The sequence below is a fragment of the Chelonoidis abingdonii genome, chromosome 2 (assembly GCF_003597395.2).
Source record: "Chelonoidis abingdonii isolate Lonesome George chromosome 2, CheloAbing_2.0, whole genome shotgun sequence".
NCBI lineage: Eukaryota > Metazoa > Chordata > Testudines > Testudinidae > Chelonoidis > Chelonoidis abingdonii.
Window position 1 is genome coordinate 59,751,918 of NC_133770.1, and position 17,645 is coordinate 59,769,562.

General features: G+C 39.3%; 1 protein-coding gene across 2 annotated transcripts; it reads right to left on the bottom strand.

Annotated features, from left to right (window-relative positions):
• Positions 1-2,654: 2,654 nt before the first annotated feature.
• Positions 2,655-11,542, bottom strand: AGR2 (anterior gradient 2, protein disulphide isomerase family member). 2 transcript variants are annotated; one of them, XM_032801430.2, is made up of 8 exons: positions 11,470-11,542; positions 9,586-9,726; positions 9,153-9,216; positions 8,855-8,907; positions 8,254-8,327; positions 7,744-7,807; positions 3,823-3,906; positions 2,655-2,899 (listed from the first exon to the last, which is right to left on the bottom strand). In XM_032801430.2, exons 2-8 carry the CDS (start codon positions 9,716-9,718, stop codon positions 2,850-2,852), a joined length of 522 nt encoding a protein of 173 aa, XP_032657321.1. In that variant the 5' UTR covers positions 9,719-9,726; positions 11,470-11,542; the 3' UTR covers positions 2,655-2,849. The 2 variants fall into 2 exon arrangements, with proteins under 2 accessions (XP_032657321.1, XP_032657322.1); XM_032801431.2 differs by lacking the exon at positions 11,470-11,542 and adding an exon at positions 10,397-10,580.
• Positions 11,543-17,645: the final 6,103 nt, after the last annotated feature.

The following is a 17,645-nucleotide window of genomic DNA, read 5'->3' on the forward strand; positions in this document are numbered from 1 at the left end:
AGTAGACACTGAATAGGACTAAACTATGTACATAAGTGTTTTGCCTTCAGTTTTGTAATTTTTATTTATATGATCCTTTTGCTGTTTTTTAAAGTAGTACATAAACAGGACAGGTGAAATATTATCATGTAAAGCAACCATAAACACATGAAAAGACCTAGGTTTACAATTTGATTAAAACTCTATCTACACTATGCATAGACATAAAATGTAAAAACTTAAATATCTTAAACAATAGCCAATCAGTTGTTTTAATTGTCATATTTGAATTCAGCACATCAAAATACATAATAAATAACACATTTTATCTCTGAAGCAGATCACTTCTCAAAAATTGTAGACCACTGTAATGAGTTCTGCTCTATAACAATCCAAAGCAGTGAGGACTGCTGCATGTTCATTTTCATCATCTGAGTCACTTGCTACCAGCAGAAGATTGATTTGATTTTCTTTTTTGGTGGTTCAGGTTCTGTAGTTTCTGCATCTCTTGACTACTGTGTCTCAAACTGTCTATTTACAGCAGTTGGGACTAATAGTGTCTTACAGTAGTGCCACCCACCTTCAAATCTACTTGCAAGCTATCAGCAGTAGTACCTCCTGATCTGAGTTTTAGATGCATATCTATTACCTGAGATAGTTAAGTGAGCAGGGGTTCTTTTGTGGTCTTATTTGCCCTTCTGTAGATAAGATGAGTAGTACATCAGCTCTAGACTGCATCCAACTTGGAGCATTGAGTCATAAACCTTTTGGCCACTAAGAACAATCAAATTTGCAAAAATATGGTTATGGTTGCTTTAAGGGGGGTGTGGGAGTTTGTGTTCCCCTAAAAACAAACTGGCCAGCTCTAGAATCATCTTAACATGGCTGCACCTGCCCACATCAGTTAATCATCTCTACCTCCCCTATAACTAAAATTCCAGTCACCTCCAATGTGTACACAGTCATCACTCACATTTTCATATAGGAAGTGAATCATACAGCTCACTGGTGCACAGTTGCTTTTTGTCACGGAGGTGGGAGTTAAAGTTTTCTATTGTAGAGTCAAGACTAACAGGGTAGACACTGTGCTACTGCCCATGTCAGAAGTATGGTACTAGGGTATTGTCACTGAATATTTTGCTTTCAGGGGCTTGTGTGGGTGGTGTCACAGCTCCAGGGGCATGCCCTCTCAGGCCAGTCACCAGACTGCTGTGAGGCAATTTGGATTCCATGTGCTTTATGCTGTCTATTCTGACTGAGTCCACACACTGCCTATCTTGGCAGTTCTTGCCTCTCATTCCAGTGCAAGTACTTATCTAGAACTATCTTCTGAGACCTTGCAGTCCAAGTATCTAGTCCCTTTGTCCAGTACTGACCCCTCAGTCTCCTCCCCTGTAGCTTAACACATTCTCCCAGAACTCAGGGTGTGGTGGGTCCTCAAGTTCACTTCTTCAAAGGCATGAGAGGTATAGCAACATAGACTTTACATAGGATTCAAAACCCCCATTACGCTTTACTTATTTGCATGAGAAATACTTCAAAAAAAAAAAAAAGCAACACTTTACATACTTTTGCCTTGCCTTGCTCTCCTCAATATTTCAGCACATTCTTTGGGCTGGAGTCAGAATCCTCTGGGGCTATTCAGGGTCAGTTTGCTGCAGTGTATGATCTAGGCTGGTCAGTGCCCTTCTCTCCTACCCAAAATTTCCTGTCCCACTGAATCCCTTGAGTTGTATATGCCCCTCTAACAGCACCTGCTTCTTTTGTTTCCTGCTGGTAATTTTCCATTCTCCAACTGCCAGTCCCTTACAGGAAAGCTGAAGGAGATGGCATCTCCCAGCTCCAACAATACCCTTAGCATACTTATTGTTTGGTCAAAGAACAGTCATTAAGGTTAACATGTCCCCTTGTACCTAGTCTGGGAGATAGACACTTGAAGTCTTGTCAGCAATGGATACATACAGGAGTTCCATGAAACAATTTTCATAAACTAGAATTCATAATTGTACTGACAGGCCCCAACTGTCAGACTGGTGTTCCTCTTACTAAACATGCCAAAAGAGTCAAATTATTTTTGTCTTCAGAAATCTTATAATGTTCAGCATTAACAAGTATAATTTTATACTATTTAGTTTAAGTAATAGATCTGGAAATAACTTCTGGGTTAGTATTATGAACTAGATGTACTATGAAGTTACTGCAAATAATGTCAAACTCTTTCTCTTACTATCTTAGACATTTTACTATAAACTTCCTTAGAATTTGTGAGAGGTGGTCAAATCAGTATTGTGGGCTGCTGCTGTTCTTCCCTATCCTTGCATTACACTTAAAACAACCAATTTTTAAAGAAAATTAGTGTTTGAACTAGGAAATACACTCAACAGGAGCCTGAGGAATAGGCATCTTAGATGGCTGTTAAACTGTAGAGATGAAGAAGCCTCCCTGGCTTTCAAAGCATAATCTGTTTTAGCATCTTGATGGTACAGTGGGGAAGTTAACCTCTTGCAGCCTTTTATAACAAAAGTAGCCTCTCTTTTGTTAATGTTTGACTATCTGAATGCATTGAATAACGCCACATAAAAAAGACAATATACATTAAGGTGTCCAGTGTATTTATTTCTTAAAAAAAAAAAAATCAAGGTTTACAGTTGAAACAGTGTTCTCTATGCTTTTTTTTAAAAAGCAACCAGTACTTAAAATCCCATCCAGTACAAAAGTGTTAACAAAAAAAACCATACAGTTAGTTATGCGTATAAACCAGTGCTATGCATTTCTAAAATCAACCTAAAAAAAGGTCTTCACTGATGCCAGTGAATAGAGCAGAGCAGGAAGATCAGACATCTTGGCTGCATATGAGTTTTTCTGCTGCCTTATAATTCAGTCTTCAGCAGTTTCAGAGCTTTCTGCATATTTGAATACACTAGAAAGGAAACATTAAGAACCGTTACATTTGTGCAGTTATACAGCTAGTGACACGTTACTTTAGGGAAAGTGCTGTTACTACTGAAGAGACCTTTGTCACAAGCTCCCTTATTGTACTAAGTCTTCATCCATCATACATTTTACAGTCTCTTCCAAGACTTGTAAACAGTCTTGACCATGTTTTAAATTACAGTTTCTGCAGAAGCTACCCTACTAATGATTTCCAAAGAGGAGCTGGGGGAGTCCAGTCATTTCACACAATTTAATTGCTCTTGAACTGTGAGGGGACCCCACACACACACTCTGAATTTCCATTACAATGATGGGTCCTCTTCTGCCACAAGATACTAATAACTGCCATTAACTTTAATAGGATTCTTATCCTGTGGCCCCCAAAGGCTCTTAGAGCACCAGTGTTCCACCTATCATGCAAAGTGAGTGCCAATGAAATATGCAACTTCCTACAAAAATGCATTATCTTCCTTCCAAACAGGTGGAATTTTAATGCTCTAGAACCATATTGCTGGTCTCTCAGGATCAATTATGTGAAAATAATTTTAATTTAGTGTCCCTTTATATATTTAATTTCTTGTTAAAACTGCTGTCTGTACCCATTTTATATATACACTATTGAAAAATGAGCTGTAGTTTTTATAATCCTAATTCTGGCACCTCTATACTGTAAATGATCCTATAGATTTCCCTTGCAAGTATCCATTCAGTAAGGCACAGAAGAGTGTGAGGGTGTCAGAGTTGAACCCTAAATAAGCAAGAGGTCATGAAGAATGTAATCAGGTCTGGCTATTAAATCATGTTTCAACCAATAAGTAAAACAGGTCTAGCATTTCTCATGGCTCTTTGAGAAGACATTCATCTGTTTAAATGTATATGCAAGCTTCTGCTGGGAAATAAAATACTTACACAATGAAATATCTGAAGGCTCATATGCATAGAGACGATTGGAGTATCTTCCAGTAATATCTGCTCTAACTGTCAGGGAGGGATCTGGAAAGAGGAGAGGAAAAGCAGTAGAAGAAATTATTTTATATTGTCTACAATATTAATATTTAATGTATACAAAGTATAGCTAAGCAGGTCAAAAAAGAATTTGAAGAGCAACAAGAAGAGACAAAAACTAAACAGCAATTTTTTTTTTTCTTTTTGAGTACATCAGAAGCAGGAAGTCTGCCAGTCAGTGGAGCCACTGCACTATTGAGGTGCTAACAGAGCATTCAAGGAAGATAAGGCCATTTCAGAGTAGCTAAAATGAATACTTTGTATTGGACTTCACAACAGAGGATCTGAGGGAGATTTCTACACTAGAGACATTCTTTTTAGGTGACAGAGCTAAGGAACTGTCCCAGATTGAGGTTTCTATGGAGCTTTTGGAACAAATTGATAAGTTAAACAGTAATGTTGTTAGCACCACATGGTATTCACCCAAGAATTCTGAAGGAACTCAAATATGACAATGCAAAACTACCACCTATGGTACATAAACTATCAGCCTCTGCACCAGTTGATTGGCACATAGCTAATGAGTGCCAATTCAAAAAACAAAAACACAGAGGTGATCCACTAAAGTTAGGCTTACAGGTTTGTACCAGGCAAATTGGTTGAAACTATAGTAAAGAACAGAAGTATCAGTATGTTGGGGATTATTTAGTTGGTCTTGGTCCTGCTTTGAGCAGGGGGTTGGACTAGATGACCTCCTGAGGTCTCTTCGAGCCCTAGTCTTCTATGACTTTTGTAAAGGGAAATCATGCCCCACCAATCTATTAGAATTCTTTGAGGGTAGGTTCAACAAATGTGGATAAGGGTGATCCAGTGGACATAGTGTACTTGGACTTTCAGAAAGCCTTTGACAAGGTCCTTCACTAAAAGCTCTTAAGTAAAGTAGGCAGCAATGGGATAAGAGGGAAGGTCCTCTCATGGATCAGTAACTGTTTAAAATATAGGAATAAATTATCAGTTTTCACAGTAGAAAGAGGTAAATAGTGGGGTCCCTCAAGGATCTGTCCTGGGACCTGTAAGTTTCAATGTATTCATAAGTGACCTGGAAAAAGGGTTAGATAGTGAGGTGGAAAGTTTGCCAATGATACAAAATTTCTTAAGATGGAGTCCAGAGCTTGCTACTAAGAATTACAAAGGGATCTCATAAAAATTGGGTTACTGGGCAACAAAATGGCACAATAAATTCAATAAGTGCAAAGTAATGCTCACTGGAAAACAAAAACAACTATATATAGAAATTAATGGGCATCTAAATTAGTGTTACCACTCAAGAAAGATCTTGGTGTCATCATGGATAGGTCTGTGGAAACATCTGCTTAATGTGAAGTGGCAAATCAAAAAAGTTAACAATATAGGCACTATTAGGAAAGGGGTAGATAGGGTATTCTCTATCCTTCCACTGTATAAATCCATGGTACACTCACATCTCAAATGCTGTGTACAGTTGTGGTTTCCCATTGCAGAAGTATATGTATTTGAATTGGAAAAAAGTACAGAGAAGGGCAACAAATGATTAGGGGTATGGGGAAAAAAAAAATACTTCCATCTGAGAAGAGATTTCAAAGATGGACCCTTCACCTTAGAAAAGATGATAGAGGTCTATAAAATCATGAATGGTGTGGAGAAAGTGAATAAGGAAGTGTTATTTACTCCTTCGCATAACACAAGAACCAGGGGCACCCAATTAAATTAATAGGCAGCAGCAATTAAAACATACATAAGGAAATACTTCTTCACACAATACAGAGTCAACCTGTGGAACTTTTTGCCAGGGGATGTTGTGAAGGTCAAAAGTATAACTGGGTTCAAACAAGAAGTTCATGGCTGCTAGCCAAGATGGTCAGGGATGCAGCCCCATGCTCTGGATGTCTCTGAACCTCTTGACTGCTAGAAGCTGGGACGGGACAACAGAGGATGGATAATTTGATAAATTGCTCTGTTCTGTTCATTCCCTTTGAGGCATCTGGCACCAGCCACTGTTGGATGACAGGATACTGGGCTAAATGGACCATTGATCTGACTCAGTATGGCCGTTCTTATGTTCTTGAAAAGTCTATACCTTTACTTGCTGCATATATACATATAGGAAGATGGAGTATGTTGTTCCAATAGCTGATACTTCATGTTTTCTAAATGGCGTGAATAAAACCCCAGTGTTTCTGAAACCCGATCAGGAAAATTCAGTTCTGAATAGTGCAGTTGCCCAATTTTACATCCCTCTTCATTACATGATACTTGAATTACCCTGATGTGTCTCTTCATAACTGTTAATATTTGTAACAATGCACATCTTCCTTTAGCCCCTTACTTTGGTCAACAGAAAGAAAAACTGTCTCAACGTGATCCACATGCAAGCCCATCCCAGAACCAGCAAAGGCCCTTATGAGGGAGAAAGAGCCACTTACAGTATCCTTTGCCAGCCCCATAAGAAATTTGTCTAAGATTAGTGTCATTTAAGGCTGTATTAAGTCCCAAGTGGAGCTATCTTTGCACCTGGAAATCTTCCCTGGGATTTTCGTTCCCCACCATACCCTTCAGGTTAGTGGTTCCAGGGGCAGCAGTGGACAGAGGAGTCCCCAGCAGTACAGACCCTCTGGAATTTTTCTGTCAGGGAGCCAGAGAGAGGGCAGAGAGTCAGAGTCCATATGGCCTCTTGTGGCTACCTGAAATCTCTTTTCTAGAGCCAACTTCCCTGTCCATTCTGCGAGGGGAGACGGCAGACTCACCCGTATGTATTGGCGTTATCTGATGAAAACTCCATGAGAGAAACCTATAGAAGTTCTCTCTCACACACTTATCACCCTCCTGACAGTTTGTTTTTTGCCCATTAGAGGGGTATTCTGGGTTTAAAATATGTGTTGGAGTTTAGAAAAAAGTGAGATTACTTTTTGTAGTGAGTGAAAGACAGCCGTAGTATTAATGATGTTTTTTTTAGATTATGAGCTATACATCTAACAATATAGATTTCAAAGCTATGCATGAGCAGTGCTTGCACCATTGCTTGATGCGTGGATGTGGCCAGTTATACACCTAAATATTCAGTTGTATGTGCATGTCAGGTACATATTAATTAGGCACACAACTCAGTACATCTAGCTTTGAAAGTCTGGTCCTTTTAGCATATTGTATCATTACTACTTTTATAATCTCAAAATTTTATTTAAAAAGAGAAAACACTTCACTGGTTATTCGTGTTCAGAAACTGCTTTGAGAAGTAAGAAGGGAGTCAACTATCTCTATATCTGTTCTGAGCATCAATAGCCACCCTACACACTGTACGATGCTCCAAATGTCTTGACAGAGCTTTGATCTCACCTATACTTGGCAAGATTGAAAATCTGAAGGCAGAGTCCAGTCAGGGGCCCATTTAGTCTTCAGGACAAAATAGAAGTAAGAACACATAAAATAGCATATATAAACATGCCTTAGGTGACACGTGGTTCATGGGCCAAGTAGTGTGCTCAAATTAGCTTGCCTCTTCCTCATTCATAAATGAGGAGTCAGGTATTCACTCAAGCACTCATTAGTGTACTCATCTCTATTTTAGAACACGTTACAAATTATTATTAAAATATATTTCTTCTTAATTACTACATAAGTCTCCCCCCCTGCCCAAATAAGACTCACACACTACTGCCTAATTCCAGTTTTGTTTTGTCACGTTCGTTTCAGCAAAACAAAATGAAAGATTCTATTCTTCTCTTGGTATTAACCGGTTAACAATGCAGAGCATTCCTTGTTTGTATCATGCTGGGGGAACCCAGCCTCTATAACTTCAAAATGGATATCATCCTTGGAGGCTGTGTCATTAAAACCAACAGTACTCACCTATAAACAGAATTCTAGGGACATACTGGCCATCAGGTGAAAGATGTTTGTCAGTTGTTTCATACTGGAACAAGAGTGATAAGGTTCTAAGTCAAGATTGCTGCAGATCATGTAGTATAAAAAGCACAAACAGAACATTTTCTTTCTACTTGATAATTTCTTGGCTATCAAACTTAAACTTTAATACTTCAAACTACATGTTGAGAAATACACTAACCAAAGAACATGGTAAATCTGCAGATGTCATATTTAACAATGTTTTTATTTATTTTAAAAAAATCTTATACTGTTGTGTATATCTTATTGTAATAGCTATAGAATATACTGTATTTATTGTTAAATCTATCCCTGTTATGACTAGAAGTGTCTGGTGTTACATCTGGTTAAACTGATACACAATATTTGTCTTCGTCAAAGAAACCATAATTAATGAAATATGTTTACTGCTTCCAACCACTGTCATGAGTAGAGCTAGTTGAAGTTTTGATAAAATGTAACTGGAGAACTTACAACAAGATTCAGAAGAACAAATTTTTCAGCCAATTTCTGTATTTCTTTGTGTTCGGCAAATACTTTCTTTAGTGCTACAATTAAGAAATATCAAACAATTGTTACAAATAAAAAAATACAAACTTGGAGAAAGAGGGGAAATCGCAAACATTTGCCAAGAAATGATATAGGAAAAGATTCAGATATGATCGGTGGACTTTCCAGAGTTAGGAGATTTTAGCAAATCCAATGGAAAGAATTAAAATGGAGAGTTTTAAGCCTGTGCGCGATATCTGGAACAGAGCTGACGTAACAAATAGAAATGGCATAAGTCTGTTCCCCTCTCCCCTCCAAATTCAAGACCCCTAAAAATCTCCTGGAAATTTGATTTTGAATTTTATCCAAACCCACCACATTATTTTAGTTCTGCCTTTCAGTCCAACTCAGACAAGTCTAGTTTGGGTGTCAGGCCTTGATCCTTCAGATGGACCTTAATGCCCACAGAGAACTCTACTGAAGTGAGTGGAGTATGCCACTGAATTAGAGTGCAATGTTATATTTTAGCAGTATTTGAGTTCATAAGGTAGAAAATAGGATGACTTTATGTTCAAAGCTATGTTACCTTGACTATGTGGGCAGTCCTCTAAATGGTGGATGATCATCAGGGGCTTGTTGCTGAAATGGAAGAAGACACCTCATTTTAGACTTTCCTTATTGACAACCTTAAAGCCACTGCTGATGAGGGAGATCATCTCAGACTGTGAAGGACAATTAACGAAAGCACAGATTTCTAACGGTCGTCAGAGTTCTTTCCCTAATGCCACAGGCATCAGGTAAATCAGATAACACTAGATGGCGTCATTGAAACCTGTGGCCAGGATAGGGAAAAAAAAAAAAAAAAAAAAAAAAAGTTGTTTTACCTGGTCTTGGCTCTGAACAAGGCTTCTTCATAGGTCTGAGTCCAGATAAGATTATCACCCCACCCTAAAGAAAAATGACATACCAATTACCTTTAAAAGTTGTTAGCAATCAGAATATTATATCTAGGCTTGAAATATGAAGTAAAGGATACTAAGAAGTACTTTGAGAGAATATGCTGCCAAAAAGGGTGTTCTAATTGGATGAAGATGAAATCTCTTCTGGGAGAAAAAGTACTGGGAGGTGCCAGGGGCGGCGGGGGAGGTTATATTTAGAGGCCAGAGAAAAAAATATTTGTAACTATATAGGCAGGTGAAAGGAGAGGGACTGCAGGCCAGACAGCTATTTAAAAATGTAATAGGATTTAATGGAAGCAGATTGAGGGGTGAAAGACTTTCATGGAGCTAGGATTGGGAGAATGAACCAAGTTTTTACCTCTGGAGAGAGTCTGAGGCAGTTTTGGTTTGGTCTCTTTTACTTCTTTTGTATCCCTTTTGCCATCGTTCTTAGCCAGGGCATAAGAGACAGCAACAAGCAGCAGGAACACAGATATACAACTCTTCTCCATGGCTAGTGCTGAAAAGACAACAAACCCTTAGAATTCTGGCAGTTTCTCAGAATGCCAACCAGGAAATTGCTCAGCAGGATCATACAGTACATGAGCCTTCAATATATAAATGGCTAAGTAACAAATATGAAGCTGGGCTGAGTCACTGCTAGAATTAACTACACTTGCTCGTTTGCATTTTCAAGGATGTAATGAATAAGTAGTAAAGTTGATTTTTAATAATTTGTTCGCTAAAGAAATCTATCATCTCCCAAAATCTTTAAAAGTTACTTGCGACCACTTTAAAATATGCCCATCCCATCTCAATGCAGTCATCCTGGATACTCACTCTGATGCTAGTTCTTTCTGTTTTTCTTGATGGTGGCTTTACATACATTGAATTCACTCAATAAGATAAATGAGATTTGACAATTAGATAACTTCTATAGTACCATTATTTAATGGTTTAAAAGCACTTGCAAATATGAATAAGTGTCTTAGATATTATAAAACTGTTATAAGAGAAGTTGACCCAATAAAAGATATTACCTCACTTATTCATTACCACAATAAATAGGTGTTCTATAAATGAGAGAGACAAGGTATCTCCCAACATCCTTGTAAGGGAGGTCAGTTTAGGAGGGCTTACTCCATTTCTCAGACAGAGAAACTGAGGTACGGAGGGGCAAAATTACTTACCTTAGGGATCTCAGAGTGGCAGAGCCGGAGTTTGAACACAGATTAGAACTGAGGATTTGTTTCAAACTGCAAACATATCAGTTTAAGGGATGCTTTACTACTGAAATATCTTCCTCAGCCTGACTCAAGGAGTGAGGATGGAGCCTGGAAAGTCTGATCAAAAGTTCCTTGATCTTTTAAATAATCCTAACAGGGGATAAACTTAGTACTCTTACTCTGTGAGATTCAAAGTTGCTCTCTAAATTCTCTAGGACAGCATGGGGAGGGGTACTACAGAAAACTTAAGATAAACAGGTATTCCAGAACAGACATAGGAAAATCAAAATGGATACATGAGCCTCAGCAGGCATATTTTAAATGCAGGCTGCAAAAGCGAAAGCATGGTGAGGCTACCTCTCTCCAGGGCTTTGGGGGAAAACCACATGAGGGAGGCTTATTAAGAGGAGTTAGAATGCCTGGTAAATCACCCTTTGCTGCTCTAATGCCCAATAGACTCTGGCGCTCTGCTCAGTCATGGCTTCAACAGCCTAGAAAAAGCAAGAAGAAATTTTTTTTTTTGGAAATAGGCTGATGTTTAGATTAGAAAAAAAAAAAAGAGTCTCTTTAGAGGGGAGGAAATCTAGTAAATCTTCATTAGGAAGCCCAGTGGAGATTCAGAGCAGACTCCAGAGACAGTTTAGTTAGATCATTATGTAGGAAATATTGCTTTAAGAAGGAAAAAAAAATAAAAAGGAACTGGTCAAACAGGAAATCAAAGAGCAAACAAATCTCAGCTTGCTGGCTGATGCAGAATTGAAAGCAATGACCAACCAGCATTAAACCTACTCCTTAAAGCATCTTTTGTACAAAGCTAGATATTGCCATGAGAAGGTCCAAGAGGAAAATAAAGTTTCTGGTTCTTTTAACTGAAGAGACAGTATTATTCCACCTGTCCCCTTTATGGCAAGCTATATGCTTTAAGTAATTTCATTCTTCCCTTTCCATTTCTCACCTGCCACAGCAATAAGTAACTTGAGTCCAAAGCTCACTGGATTCTAACAGGTGCATTTCTAAGCAAGAGCTCATAGCCTTACCTTGTTTATCCTCCCACTTGTCAGAGGAGCTGGGCAAGTGTTCCAAGTTTCAGTGTGAACTGCAAAGCCTCAGTAATACCTATTTATGCACCTTGGCACACCTCAACTCCACCCACAAGCTACATATCTGAATACTACACCCTGTGAGCTAACCTTTCTACTTTTTCAAAGAAAATTATGTTCAGGGTTAATTTTTTAATCAAATAATTTTACCCTTTCATAGCAATTACCTCATACAAAATACATTTTAACACAGAGACACTTACATGGCTTTTTGGGTAATTTTTAAAAGGTATTTTAAAATTTGGGCAAACAGCCAAGTCCAGGTAAGCTTAAATCAAGATTCCTGATTTGCCTGAAGTCTGATTTGTCTTTGTGTGATTGGATGGAAGTTGTAGCCTGCAGCAGGGTTCTTTTATTCCTTTGAGAAAGTCAAAATGATGATTCAGAACTCTAGGTTTCCATCACTGTGGTAATGAAGAGATCATTTACTGTGCCTGCTGTAGTCTAAGGCAGAGCATTGATTTTTTGTTTTTTTAAACCTAAATCAAATAGGAACATTTACAATGAAACTTATTCTAGTGGGCAGCTATACAGACTCTGTAAACCATCGCATCATTTGGGAACCTTAAAAACAAACACAGTTTAAAATCTGATATTTTAAATATATCTCTGATTCATGTCTTTGTAACAAAGTAATTCTATATTTATTTTAATTATGCCATAAAAATCCATGATTTTATATTTGATATATGTGCAATATAGTGCAACATTTAGGAAAAGTATAGAATCATGTGCCTGCAAGACAGCCATCCATGGTGTTTGCTCTATATAATTTGGAGAGCAAAATACATTGTGTTCCTGATCTGGACAATGTATTTTGAAACTACAGTACTTGCCATTTGAGGCCCCCTTAGTGCATTTTGGTTTTCAGATGTATTTTAAGGGACCCAGAATAATGGCCATCTCTGATAGGGAAAGTTTAGCACTATCCCAAAAGGGAAATGAAATCCATCAGATATAGATGTCAAATTCACTATTATTTCATGTGTCTGCTAGTGAAAAGCAATTTCCAAATGCATTTAGACAGAGTATATTTAAGAGAAAATACTCTTTTGCACCACTTTTTATTTTTAGTTTTCCCAACATTTTGTAAAGAGTAACTAGGAAAATGCTGAGCACAGATAAGATGATGATCTCATTTAACTGTAATTATTACATTTCTTATTAATGTAGTTCAGCACTTTGATTTGTAATATAGTGTTATGAACTGGATGTTGGATGTGTGATAAACAAGAAATCTAAGCATTCAAGGAGGTCAAGATTTTTTTAAACTCCATATCAAAGTACTTTATGCTATCTTTATGCATAGACTGATTACAAGTAAATGCAATGAGAGGCAGAAAGTAGTAATATAATCAGTGTTTACTTGAGAGGGCTTTGCTCCTGTGCTTCTCCCATAGGATGCAGAGTTACATCTTACAGATGGCCACTGTAGCATCTGTCTAAATTAAATCTCCTCTAAGCCTAGATTTTCAGAAATGGATGTCTAAAATGAGGCTCCTAAATCCACATTTAGCTCCTGAAGTCAATGGGAGCCACTGGGTGCTCAACACATTTGAAAATCAGGTCACTTCTTCAGATGCCTAAATGTGGCCCTAGGAGCCTAATTTTAGGCATTCCTTTCTGAAATCTTTGCCTTATGTCAGTCAGTATCTAGACTTTCCAAATATTAATTCAGTGTGTGTTTGCTAAATCTCTTCCCTAAACTGTACCCAGCAGCCGTTAGTAACATAGGTAATATTTTAATTCTCACATCTATTTCCCAGAAGACATTGCTGCAGTCTACAAATACAAATATGGCTGCCAGGATAGACCATATTTCCCAGCAACCTTACTTCCTGGAATCTCAGAGAGGCTAGCTGGAAAGTTCCCTGAGCCTCTCTTGTTCCTCCCTAATGAAGGGAGAGGGGAGCTCCAGCCTTAGGCTCTAAAAGTGGAGGCAACAGCGTGAATTATGTTATACACTCCAGATTGCTTATCTCAGACCTCATTCTGTGCCTCAGTTATTATGTTCCTTGTCCTGTAGGAATTATTTCATGAAAAACTGGACCAGCGTATCACTGGTCCAGGTGGCTTTCCTTTATTCACTATAAAGAGCTTGTTACACTCTGAGAGTTAATATTTAACTGTTTCAGATACAATAACTGATTGCTTGATTATTCCTTTGACTTCCATTGCTTGTGAAGGGCTTGACAATCCCTTATTTCATACTGTTAAATAGCAATCCTTGTATTTTTGAATTTTTTTTTCTTGTAAGTCTTCTAAACAATTTTATTTAAGAGCTCAGATAAAATGGGGCCACTGTTCTTTTCTTAGTGTTTCTTAAAAAGAGTTTTTACTTTTTCCATGGACTTTGGGTGCAGAATAGAAAACACATTTAGGAGTGTACTTATAGATTCTGTCCTTTCTTTCCCTAAGAATATATTCAATATATGCTCCTAAGGTAGGTAAGTTCTAGATCTGTGAGATACTTTACAATAAATAGCACAACTAAGTGGGAGGAATAAAACAAAATATTACATGTACATTATAAATGAATTGAGCTCAAACCCCAAAACTGCCAAATTTCAGAGCCAACAATTTTCCAGTGCTGCCAAAATAGTAAAGCAGATTCTGAGATTGCTAAGTGGAATTAGGGCCGGACAGTGTGAGGTGCTGTGTGACCCCAATACCCATTAACTTTAATTGGCCCTGCTCTGATTTACACCAGCTGAGGATCTGATCCTCTGTCTTAAATATTAATAATATATACTCCTGGGGAAATTCTGCACCACTGCACATGTGCAGAATTTATGCCACCCGGAGATTTCTTTTCTTCCCCACAGAAAAATGACTTTATGACAGGAAAGCAAAGAAAAGCTACAAAAGAGTGGTCAGGTAAGCCTCCCCAGCAGTATGTTTCAGGTGCCCAGGGCAGCTAGCAGAGAGGTACATCGGTGGAGCAGAAGGCAGGACTGGGGAAGACCCAGCTGGTGTCTCCTACCTTGCACCAGGCTCAGCTGCTAGTTGTGGCTGGGCTAGGGAGGATGGGATTTCCTCTTCTCCGCACAGCATCCAGAGCCATGTCAGACCCACCCCCAGATTTCTTCTCCAGCTGTAGGAAGCTCTACTAATTCCCCCACCCCCACATTCTTCCTGCACCCATCACTCCTCAGCTGCAGGGGGAGGGGATCACTGTATAAGGAGCTCCTCCTTCATCCACCCAACCCCCATATAGCTAGACCCTCCCACAAAGCATCACCCCCTGCACCCAGAACCTCCCCCCAATGAGCCCTACTGCCCCTTCACCTGGACCACCCGATGAGCCACCTGGACCCAGATACCCACCTTACTGAGACCTAACCAGTTGCACCTGGATCTCCACACCCCTGAGCCCCACTCTTCCAGCATCTTGACCCCCACACTGAGCCCTTCACACCCAACCCCCATGCCGAGCTCTATCCCCCACAAACCCAGACCCTCCCCCTGCTAAGCCCCAACGACTTTCACCTGGACCCCCCTGCAGAGTACCATTACCATTGCACCCAGAACACCCCCACAACAAGCCCCTGTGCATCCAGATCCTCCCGCCTCCTACCCAGATCCACCACTGAGCCACCGAGACCCAGACTGCCCCCCACAGAACCCTCTCAACCCACACCTGGATGCCCCCACACACCAAGCCCCTTCACACCTGGATCCTGCCTTGCTGAGCTTGCCTGCCCAGACCGGGGTCTAAATTAGCTGTTATCACTCAAGAAAGAGATCTTGGAGTCATTGTGGATAGTTCTCTGAAAACATCCACGCAATGTGCAGTGACAGTCAAAAAACAAACAGAATGTTGGGAATCATTAAAAAAGGGATAGAACATTAGACAGAAAATATCATATTGCCTCTATATAAATCCATGATATGCCCACATCTTGAATACTGTGTGCAGATGTAGTCACTCCATCTCAAAAAAGATATATTGGAATTGGAAAAGGTTCAGAAAAGGGCAACAAAAATTATTGGGGGTATGGAACAGCTACCATATGAGGAGAGATTAATAAGACTAGGATTTTTCTGCTTAGAAAATAGACAATTATGGGGGGATATGCTGGAGGTCTATAAAATCATGACTGGTATGGAGAATGTAAATAAGGAAGTGTTATTTACTCCTTCTCAGAACACAAGAACTAGGCGTCACCAAATGAAATTAATAGGCAGCAAATTTAAACCGAACAAAAGGAAGTATTTATTCACAGTTAACCTATGGAACTCCTTGCCAGAATATGTTCTGAAGGCCAAGATATAACAGAGTTCAAAAAAGAACTAGATATGTTTATGGATGATATGTCCATCAATGGCTATTAGCCAGGATGGGCAGGGATGGTGTCCCTAGCCTCTGTTTGCCAGAAGCTGGGAATAGGTGACAGGGGATGGATCACTTGATGGTTACCTGTTCTGTTCATTCCCTCTGGGGCACCTGGCTTTGGCCACTGTCGATAGACAGGATACGGCTACATGGCCCTTTGGTCTGACCCCATATGGCCATTCTTATGTTGGTGCTCCTGGCACAGAGGGGCAGGGCCCTGGGGTGTTTCTGGGGCAGGCCTTGTCTTTGCGCTATGTCAGGGTTGGGTGCAACCTCACTGCTGAGTTTGTGCCCTGGAGTGTGGGGAGCTGCACAGTGTTCTTCCACCTCTGTGCAGCCAGTGCCCTGTGCTCCCCAATGCCATGCCGAAGCCCCCACATTTATCTGACAAATAAAATTTCCAGAATTTTGCAGAATTTTAAAATATTGTGTGCAGAATTTTCAATTTTTTGGTGCAGAATGCCCTCAGGAGCAAATATAATAATCATCCTCCAACTTCATGTCAGTCTAATGCTTTCCCATCTGCAGTTGGGGGAGTTCTTCACTTCACGTGTATTATCTGCAGTCTGAATCAATACCTAATATACTGTATAAACATTTCTTAAACTACACAGCAAATGTAGATAGATAGATAGATGTATGTGAATTGGATTTAAAATACCATATTTTTTCAGGCATCTGACCCACAGGCCGTTCCTGCAAAACCAAAACTCAACCAAACCCCTATCATTTTGATTTCTCTGACAGGACTTGTTTCCCACTGGGTGTATATGATGCAACTCAGCATTACTTGATATGAAGTGACAGAATGGAATGTAAGTATGAAGTTCTGTCGTCCAACTAGTTTGGATGCCTTGTGGCATTTCAGATAAAGGTGGGGTTATATCATATAACAATTTATGTCCCATTTTGTGTGCTGCTATGTGCTGAGAGCAATGGCTGAATGACCTAGCTTCAAATCATTTGATGTATCAAACAGTGAGTAGCTCCATCATAAATCTAAAGCTTTCTGTTGTTATATAGTTTAATAAACCATGCCACCCCACTACCCTAAGGACTTTAGAATATTTCACCACAGGAATAATAGCAGAGAGAGGCTGAGGCCCAGAAGCATGAGGAGAGCCATTGAGTTTTGTAAAAATTCATTTTTCAATCTCTCAGGGCACATTAGTGAGATTGTCTTTGACAGATATTTTACAGAGGCATGGAATTTTGGGAGGGTGTTTGTACACGGGGAAAGTGCTTATGTACACATTTTAATGTTTTGTACTGTATTTTGATAGACAGCATTTTATAGATATTTTGGTTGAGCCCTTCCTGGGGCAGTAGGACTTTGCAGTCCAGCTATCCCAGGCCTGGGAACCAGTGCCTTAGACTTCCTAAGCTCCCTGCTCCAGTGGTTTTCTCAAACTTTTTTTTTTGTGGACCACTTGAAAATTGCTGAGGGTCTCAGCGGACCACTTAATGATCTTTCCAAATGTTGCTTGTATCGTTAGCTAACTATTGTAAAGCGCTTTGGATAAAAGTGCTATATAAAAAAACCCTTAATAATTAATGTTTTTTTGTTCTACAAATAAAAGCACACAACTCATATTTTAATATCGGTAACTTTACCTTTCTAATGTGTGTAAATTTGTCACGTATTCGCAGGGGCGAAAGGAAATGCAGGCCTGTTATTTACCAGGCTGTACGTGGCAATGGACTGTATTGGTAAGGGATGCAAGGAGAGTATGGGCCACGATGCAAACTGCAGACACACACACAACTAAAATTAATC

Bases quoted from the DNA above. Each gene is read 5' to 3' on its own strand.
- AGR2 (XM_032801430.2), bottom strand. From the start codon at position 9,718: ATGGAGAAGAGTTGTATATCTGTGTTCCTGCTGCTTGTTGCTGTCTCT. The intron at 8,328-8,854 runs GTAACATAGCTT...TCTTAATTGTAG, and splicing joins GGACTGCCCACATAGTCAAG to CACTAAAGAAAGTATTTGCC. The intron at 2,900-3,822 runs GTAAGTATTTTA...TTTCCTTTCTAG, and splicing joins GCCTTCAGATATTTCATTGT to TGTATTCAAATATGCAGAAA.